Genomic DNA, 9,822 nt, shown 5'->3' with positions numbered 1-9,822 from the left:
GGATCTTGTTCCTCCAGGGTTTTGTTTTTGGTTTTGGTATGTGTTCGCGGCATATTTCTAAAAGCTTTTCGTGGAATTTATTGTAGTTGAGGTTGAAATTGGGATTAAGAATCTGGGAACATTGATTGGCAAATCCATCCCAGTCTGCTTTTTTTAAGTTAAAGCGTTCTGGGATCGGGCCGTTTTGGAGGCTACTGTTTTTTAGAAGAATTGGGAAATGGTATGTACGGTCAAGATCTGGGACTAGGTCAGGGGTACAAAAGGTGAGATCAAGGGATGAAGTGCCATAAGTGGCTCTGTTTCTGTAAGTTGGGGATATATCATTTAAGAGACAGATGTTATTTTGAAATAAAAAGTTTTCTATTATTTTTCCTTTCTGGTCTGTAGGTTTGTCTCCCCAATGGGGGCTGTGGGCATTGAAATCACCTAGCAAAATAAAGGGTTTTGGAAGTTGAGCCTTTAAGTCATTTAGTTGGGTTATTTTGAGAGGGTAATTTGGTGGGATATAAACTGAGCAGATCGTGATTAGTCTGTGCAGGGTGGCCCGTACGGCAAGAGCCTGGAGGGTCGTCTTAAAATGTACTTGTCTGTGGAGTGTGTTGTTGTCGGTGTAGATGGTGGTACACTCCGTGTGAATGTGATGATATGCAGTAAATCCTCTTAAGTCTATGGTTGAAGCCGGGGCGAATTTTGTTTCTTGTATACAGGCCACCCGTGGGCACAGTGTGGCCTGTAAGTGTTGCAATTCTGCAATGGAAGGTCGGATTCCACCGGCATTCCTTTGCAGGACTGCCATTATGATTTTTTACTTTTTATTTTGGAGCTAGGAGGTCCCGGCTTCGAAGAAGCACTCTGACTCCTCCTTGCAGGGGAGGTAGAGTGTTTTCTAGGTTGCCGTCCTGGATTGGACGGCGGTCTAGTGGGGGATTTGGAGGAGTGACAGACTCCGCACTTCCTGGGGTCAGGCCGGGGAGGGGAGTCGGAGATGTCATCCTCCGTTGGTAGTGGGGGGAGTGGAGGGGTAGGGGGAGGTGGAGCAGACAGAGGGGGCTGGGGAGAAGGGGGAGGGAGTATCTCAATCTCCATCAGAGAGACGGGTTGTGAGGTGGAAGTAGAAGAAGAAGAAGTAATAGAGGAGGGGTGAGGGGGAGAAGGGGGGGCGGAGAAAGAGTCCACCCCATCCTCCCCAAGAACCCCAAAGCGGTTAGTTAGTGATACCTGGAAGGTGGGTACCACGGTTTTAGGAGGAACCTTTTTGTGTTTCGCAGTAAGTCGCTTGTTGACCATGGGTTCTGGGGGGTCGACAGTGGAAGCACTGGTCGACTTCGTGACTGGCCGGAGTACGCTTGCATATGACCAGCCAAGGACCGGGGTCATACCTGGCGGGCAGACAGCTTTTCGGGCTTCTTGAAAAGAGCAGTCATTTCATGCTTTATACTCTTGGACTGCGCGTTCTTGGATCCAAGTCGGGCAATCCTTGCGGAAGGCTGTGTGCTGGCCATGGCAATTTGGGCAGCAAGGACTAGCCTTGCATTCCTTTTCAGGATGCCCAGTCTTGCCGCAGCCAGGACACACGGCTGCACGTCGGCATTGCGACTGACTATGGCAAAACTTCTGACACTGAAAGCAGCGTAGAGGGTTTGGCACATAGGGTCGCACGTCCAAGACCAAGTATGATGCCCGAACGGTGGCTGGAGGGCGGCACGAATCAAAAGTTAGAATTATTGTGTTCATTTCTAGTGTGGACTCCCCCCGCTGAATAGTAATTTGGCGAGCTTCGACCACACCCTCACAGTTATCCACAATTTCTTGGTGGGAGCAGCCCTTCAGCTCATGGCTGCAGACCACGGCCTTCGACTCGTTAAACTTCTGGTGTCGCTTGGAAACACAAGGAACACCACCGAAGGTCGTAATCTTTTCAAGTCCGGCCAGTTCTTTATCCGATGCGCACTTGATGAGGAGAGCACCAGAGGACAGTTTCTGGACATACCCAGAACCTGTCTTAGAGCATCTCCTGACTTGAATATGTTTAGATCAGTGATCTTTTTCTGCGCATCGGTGCTGCGGATGGTCAAGTACAGCTGCCGCGGAAGCTCCCTGAGAGGGGGGAGGGCAGAGGCAGACGTAAAGGTCCTTTTCCCTTTAGTAGTTTGTTTGCTCGGCTCGGCGGCCGCACCTGCTTCCGCGAGCCGAGATTTTTTGGCTACGTTGGGAGTTGGGGTAGGGTTTTTAAGTGATGAGGAATCCATGAGAGTTTTTTAGGTGGTTCAACTCCGGGACCGCCATCGAGCCCAACAAGGGGACACATTGCTCGGATGACCAGAGCTGTGTCAGGGCTACCCCGGAGCTATACTCTCCACGAGAGTGCATAAAACCCTCCCGTCAAGATTGACCCAGGGTTTGATGTTGTTTCAACTCCCAACCGATTGAGTGGCATGGGCCGTGCCCCCCTCCCGTCTAAGAGGAAAACCTGGTGCCAAAGAGGTGTGTTGGTGAGGGACAGTCCGTAGACTGATCTCATCTCAACCGCCAGGTACCCGGTTTCCCTCTGCACGGGTCGCACCTCACGGTCAACAAGGCGCCCACTCTGTGGGATGGGTGACCTCTCTTTTTTCTGCATATGAGGTCAGCGGTGGGAAGAAAGATAGAAGGAGAAAGAAAGAAGGAAGGAGAAGAGGAAGATACACCAAAGTAAGTGTCGCACACGGATCCCAGAGGGTTGGGGTCCGTGTGCGACACTCCGCCTTTGAGGGGGTTGCACCTTCTGCAGACGAAGAAGTGGGTCTATTTATATCCCCCGACCAACTGGGGGTAGTAATGTTTCAGACAACGATAACAATTTGTCAACTTCAATTGCCTCAACTGCCAACCCCAAAGCTAAAAACATGTGGCATCAACGCATGAAAGACTTAAAATACAATTTTTTAAATAGCTACTCATTCTATATAAAGATAAAACACAAAGACCAAGTCTAAATCGTTACAATGACGAAATCAAACACTTTGTCCAATTTCCGTTTCGAAACAACAAACTCTATGAACTTGTTTTGGCATGAGGCCAAACTCATCCGTTTCCTTGAGGGACTCCTAGATTTCATTAATGAATCACTCATTTTGCAGTCATATCACAAAGAAAGCAAATTTTAAGGCAATTCAAGGCTTAATCAGTACTTACATCTTAATCGTTACACCGCTAAAATTGCGAGACAAAGTCATTCATATTCACTTTCTATAGACACCGTTGTCTAACCGGGAAATAGATGAAAGCCAAGTTGATTGGAAATCAGTGCACTTGACATAAAAACAAGTGCACTTGACATAAAAACACCGCACTAAAATTTAGAGCAACTTCCGACGGAAGTAAACACGCAGATCTTAATCATTACAACTTGACAAAATTTCACAGACGCAGCTATTTACCGCCAAAAATTCGTAATCGCTGTAGCAATTTTGTTCTTGGTTCATGAAATGACTAAAGTGATCGTATCTCTAATTCTATAGTGAAAAAGTACACTTTTTAAAAGATCGATTAAACTGAAGATAGGGTTACTGTTTTTTACCATTTTATGGACGAGACGTGTAGTCCTTTGTATGAAGAAATGGGCCGTTATAAGCATATTATTATATTTGTCGGTTACCCTGAAAGTTCTACTTAAGATCAGTATTGAACCCTTAATTACGAAAATGAGATGCTGACAATTCTTAGAGAAATCTTCGGATGAAAACTGTCTCTGGTGAATGTTACATTTTCATACCTAAAAATTGCAGAATTTTTAACAAAAAAAGCCCCACACTGTTTCAGCATATCGTTATATTCGATATTTTCTGCCTAGTCCAGGTTTGGCAACCTTTTCGCCCCCCGCTTAGCTAATTTTAACTATGATTTGAAATAAATTCAGCTTTTTATGGTGTCTGTAGTAAAGGGTATGTGCAAGTTCAAGTTTTCAGGAGAATTGCCCATATACATGTAAGCCGTTCTGTGTTTACTGCCCGTAAATCATTTTCGCGTGGCAGATGTGATAGATCTAGATCTAGATCTAATTTTCTCTTCAAGCTAAAATCTGAATCTGACGTTTTCAAATGGGTGGAAAATGGAGGTAAATATGAAAGGAAGGTACTTCAATAATAATTACAAGATTGTAGCAGTAACTTCCCTTATAATTGGTATGAAAACAACCTCAGTCAGAGTCCTGTAAATTCTACGGGCAATAGGCACACTGCTACAGGGTTCAGGCCCGTCAATTCTACGGGCACAGCAGTGAAGAGGTTAAGCACACACTGTGCAAAAGGTCTGATTCGTTCATCTCCTCTATCATCTATGATGTATTGTTTGTCAAACAAGTTGTGTTGCTGTGTGTAACCTAGCATACGACAACATTTGATTCCACAGTCCAGCGCACATTTCAATTTGTAGATCTATCTCAAGACTAGCTTATCAATGTAATATTGATCAGTAGCCGTGGGGGAAAAACGATTGTGAGTATTGTGACATGCTTGTATCTCTACTGACTACTGACATTCCAGACACATGGACACACACACAGTCACACGTCACATTTGTGATGGCCGCCTGTCCAACCCTGACTCCCCAAAGATACATGTGCAAGCCAACAAAGAGTGTGTTGGTATAACAGACAGCCGCTGATTGGTTGAATAAGATATACAATACGCGAATAATGGTTCATGATGCAGAGGCCATAAGTGGTTTCCAGGAAGAGATAAAGTTTGTTGCGGGCGTCGTTCACCCTGCAAGCCACTTCATTGAATCCAAGTTTGCCTATTTTGTGTTCGTTAAAACTGAGTTATTTAAAAAAAAATTAATTTCAATGAATAAAACAAGGGGGAATTCATCTCCTTTCATTGAATCCATATTTTCGCTGAATTCGAGTTCCTTGAACCAAGTTCCACTGTATTTTTCAAAGACATGAATAATGGTTTATTTGTTCATAAAAAGTGAAGTACATTAACAAGAAAATAGTTATCTAACGATGGGAAAGAGCAAAACAGGCAGGCAGGCAGGCAGGCAGGCAGGCAGGCAGGCAGGCAGACAGACAGACAGACAGGGAGAGTAAAAGAGGACCTACCATAGTGTGATAAAAAGTTCACTGCGCAACTTATTGTCAAATATTTCCTAAACTGTAATGAGATATTTGACAATAGGTTGCGCACAATGACTGTATCAATTCGTCTTAACAAATCAATATTTTTGCAAACACATGTCACCTGTATTCTAGAAAATTCCTTTATAAATACTAAGGAAAAATTCCAGTTCATGGTTTCTACAGATTATAAAAGGTTTACAGTTGGGACAATAATTGAAAATCTTTAACTTAAAAAGGTGTTCACCATTTCATCAATTTCTTGTAACAAGTTTTGCCACTAAAAATTGTCATTGGTCAGAAGTGACATAGGCTATATATGCGTACGCAAAATGTGTGTGAGAAGCGGGAAGTGCTGTGAACAATCCCATTTTCTGCAAGACGGAAATGTGTAGAATTTTATATACATTTATGAAGAAAGTTTTTAAAATCTAGCCTCAATCGTTGTGAGAAAATATTAAGCAAAGACAAACTGACACAAACTGCTATGCAAAGTATGGGTGACATTGATTCTCCCATTAAAAAGATGTTTTAGGAATTGCACCATGAATTTTTGACTGCACTATAGTGGCGCCATCCAACTATCCATTCACAAATAACGAACATTACTCCCGTAATTCATAAACTACAAACAGTTTGCCATTAACACACAGCATTCAGTTCCTACACAAAAAAAGCCTTACACATCTACTAGCTAGGGCAAACAAAACTTCATTTTTTCCAGGAACCGCTGTGATAGTTATTGAGAGAAAAAGAAGTCTGTTGTACGTATTGATGGGCACACAGAGAAAGTAACACATTTAAAATCATGTTCTTTTCACACTTGTTTCTTCTTTTGCATTTGATCAGAATTTTTGCATCACAGCTCCCAAAACATTACAGGCAAACTCTAAGAGATTTAAGCAAACTCATTTCTCCTCACACAAGACTCACTTTGGCTTTAAGCATCTGATTCTCTTGCATCAAAGTCGTCATGTCCCCATCAGCAAAGTTATCAGGCTGATAATTTTTACTGGCGGACGGGGCGTGAGGGAAAGGTGGCCAGTCTTGCTGGCTGGAGCTGTTCTTACCCTGACTTCCCTTTGGCTTTCCTGCAAAAGAAACACTTGAGCTGTTATAGCGTGTTCACTTTCGTCTGTTCTCGTAAAAAAGTTTTAGCTCATTCATTAATTTATCTATGCCCACGAAACTTTGCATGTCACTTTTGAAGGCCAGCGACCAACCAAAAATATTTTTTTTAAAATCATAATCCAGTTATAAAAAATGTTTTCTCTTATAGGTCTTATATTAAAAATCGTACTTGGGATGCATTCTCAGGATCACTAAAATAATTGACTTACAGTAACCTAGCCTACAAACTGCTCATTTTGAGACATCGACACCACCCTGACCCTATATTTCAGTGTAAACTTGTAGAAGCTGTCTCCACGTGCTCCACATGAGTCTCGAAAATAACTCACCCCATCTCTGGAATCGTGTTTCTTAACATTAAAGCATGGTGTTGAGGAAAATATGTCAATTTTTAAATGCTGTAAATCCACTATGATCTTTTTTACCCACTTTAGGCTTACATCAAAGAAAACATGTCAATACCTTAGTTTGCAGTGACCTTTATGACTGGGTTTTCAGATTCTGTTGATCATTCAACTTTTAGACCCGTACACACAGATCTGAGAAGATTAAATGGAGCGATTTCATTTTACCTTGTTCTAATCGCATCCAACTAAAGCGAACAAGCTCTAGCGTGAAAGTAATGGAATCATTGAAGATACTATCTCCAGTACAAGATATCACTATCTGGAAAAAAAACTGCCGCTGCCATAATTAATTATTTATAGTACAGAGAGGGGCAGACGTTGGATTGGATCATCATCTGCTGTTGGCAAAACTCAAGCTTCGACTCAAAAAGTACGGAACCAGCACAGGAATCAAAAGAACGAAGTTCCAAGTAGGCCTAAGTCTCTTAGATGGACACAAGAAAGAGGAGTTTCAACAGCAGAGAGTGGAGATTAACTTGGTCAGCATGACAGAGGAGATCATACCTTGTGGCAGATGTTCTCTATGGATACATAGAGATCGAGACCAGAGATGAGAGCCTTGTCAGTTCTGCTCTTATCAAGAGTAGACATAGATCTAGATCTACCATCCTAGCACTTTTAGCATACGTTGTCATTGATTTACTATCACCTTTCATCTTCATATTGGCCGTCGATTGGCTGATGAAGGAAACTACCAGAGGACACAGAAATGGATACAGTAGACCACATGGACACAGTTGGTCGATCAGGATTTAGTGGATGACTTGGCACTTCTGTCACACACACAGGAAAAAGTGTAAGCAAAGACTTCAGTATTAACTCTTGTCCTGCGTCAGTGCCGAGATGCGAATCTTATCAGCAACCGATTACGTTGGACGTGCCGGGCAGGCCGCCGGGGTCACTCAGTGTGTACTGTTGGTGTACAGCGCGGGCGCGCCGGGAAACGTGTGTTTTCGCCATGAATACCGCGGGAGTTTGTTAACCGATGATGAAAATAACGCTCTATCTTTCATAGCTTTCTATTTATAAAGTGTTACAACCACATGAATAACCCCCTTTCACAAGCTGATAAGACATTACGAGTAGTTACGCTCATTCGAATAAACTTTCTGGACGCTCTTGTTGTTATGAATGACCTGAGGTTCGAAAGGGGATAATATAGGTAAATTCCGAATGTTTTACACTCAAATTGTTCTTTGTACCTGCACAATGGTATTCAAAACTATCAAACAAGCTTATTTTTCATCAGGTAGTATCATTTCATACAAAATCAAGCTCATTTGAAAGATTTTGTATAGAAAAATGGAAGTCTTGTTTCCTGACTATCCTTTCGAGCTCCTCATGTCTAAGTGGGTCAATTTCTTCTATAATTTTGTCACGCATTGATTATTGCAATTCACTGTTTGCTGGCCTACCCGAAGAAAAAATTGCAAAACTCCAACGCATTCAAAACAATGCTGCCAGGCTAGTATTAAAGCAATCAAAACGCCATCATGTGACTCCCCTACTTAAAGAGCTCCATTGGCTTCCCCTTAAAGTGAGAATTGAATACAAGTTAGCCCTACTATGCTTTAATGGTCAAACTAAGCAGTCTCCCACATACATTCAAGAACTAATTGTACCATACACTCCATCACGTGAACTAAGATCCAGTGGCTCTAGACTAATTTCAACACCTCGTGTGTCACTGAAGAAATATGGTGAGAGAGCTTTTCCTTTTTCTGGGCCAACAGTTTGGAACACTCTCCCTCATGATTTGAGGAGCGAAATAAAACTTGATACTTTCAAAAGGGGACTCAAAACACATCTATTTAAGAAATATTTTAATTAATGGACAGTACCTTTGCCTTTTTGTATGAGCATTTTTTATTGTCTGAAAGAATGTTGCTGTCAAAAAGTGCGTACATGATGAATTTGTATGGTGTTAGTATGAATGCGTTTTTAATCTATGTACGCCTTGGGCCCATGCTGTGGGGAAAGGCGGTATACAAATGCTCTTATTATTATTATTATTATAATTTCAATAGACGTACATCTAGAGCTACCAACTTTGCATGTTTTGAATGAGACGCATGCCTCGATTACGAACCAACGCAGGCGGTTCTAGAAGAAAGCCACAAACGCACACAAACTCAAGCAGACTTGATCTGCGTGAATGGGGATCTGACTCGGGACCCGAATGACACGTAAGATGATGCGCGGTGTGCGTGCGCTGAGCCAGGGGCTACACTGATTCAGGACCAGAACGAAGGCGAGGTGCCGATATAGGTTTATCGGGCGACATAAACCCGGCTCCCGCAGGACGAGGGTTAAACAGCCTATCAGAGTCTGTTCGATTGAGGATCCACCCCGGAAAGTCAAAGGACAAATGCGCAACGAAAGGAGCAGGTTACAATAGAAGGAAATGCACTAAAAGATGTTGAATCCTTCTGCAATCTTGACTGACAGAGAGGGAGGAACTGGTGCTGAAATAAAGTACCGCATTGGAAAAGTACAGGCTGCTTTCTATTTGGAAGACCAGAGATATCTTACTTCGAACAAAGCTGAGGATTTTCAATTCAAAGGTGAAGTCAGTCCTGTTGTATGGATGTGAGACATAAAGCGCATCTCAGACTAGCATAAAGAGGATCCAGGTTTTCTTGAACAAGTGTCTAAGAAAGTTACTGTGGATCAGATGGACAGACAGGGTTACCAAGGAGGAAGTGTTAAGGAAAACAAGACAGATCCCGTCAGAGATGAGGAAGGAAGAAGGCGGTGGAGATGGATTGAACATACTCTCAGGAAATCAGACAGCTGCATAGCAAAGAAAGTGTTGGATTGGAATCCACAGGGTAAAAGATCAAGGGGAAGACTGTGTTGAACCTGGAGAAAAATCACAGAAATTGATGTACACAAAATGGGAAGACATGGAATAACATCAAGATAGAGAAAGGTGGAAAGTGTTTGTTCGTGGCCAACACCCTGGTGCAGTGTGAGAAAGGCAATGATGATGACGATGTCATTGATTTCCATTTTGTTTGCATGCTCCGATCAAGAGTCTGCTGAATCTCATTAAAGTTGAATGTAGGCCTTCCATATTTCAAATTGCACCTTATGCATTTGTCATTGATTTCCTAAATTGTTTGTCATGTTTTCAAGAGTTTGAAGCTTGCTTAAGGCCTGGCCGCATAACGGGCATGGATTCGA

General features: G+C 42.6%; 1 protein-coding gene across 3 annotated transcripts in view; it reads right to left on the bottom strand.

Moving 5' to 3' along the window:
- LOC101860772 (centrosomal protein of 162 kDa) overlaps positions 1-9,822 on the bottom strand; it is a gene marked incomplete at its 5' end in the record, with an annotated part of 133,182 nt that overhangs the window by 16,594 nt on the left and 106,766 nt on the right. For all 3 annotated transcript variants that reach the window (XM_013088260.1, XM_035972496.1, XM_035972497.1), the window contains 1 exon segment: positions 6,032-6,189. In XM_013088260.1, coding sequence (XP_012943714.1) covers positions 6,032-6,189 — 158 coding nt within the window.

Source organism: Aplysia californica, unplaced genomic scaffold (genome assembly GCF_000002075.1).
Source record: "Aplysia californica isolate F4 #8 unplaced genomic scaffold, AplCal3.0 scaffold00711, whole genome shotgun sequence".
In the NCBI taxonomy this organism is placed as follows: Eukaryota; Metazoa; Mollusca; class Gastropoda; order Aplysiida; family Aplysiidae; genus Aplysia; species Aplysia californica.
Note: the sequence above shows the minus strand (reverse complement) of the source record. Positions and strands in the feature narration are given on the sequence as shown.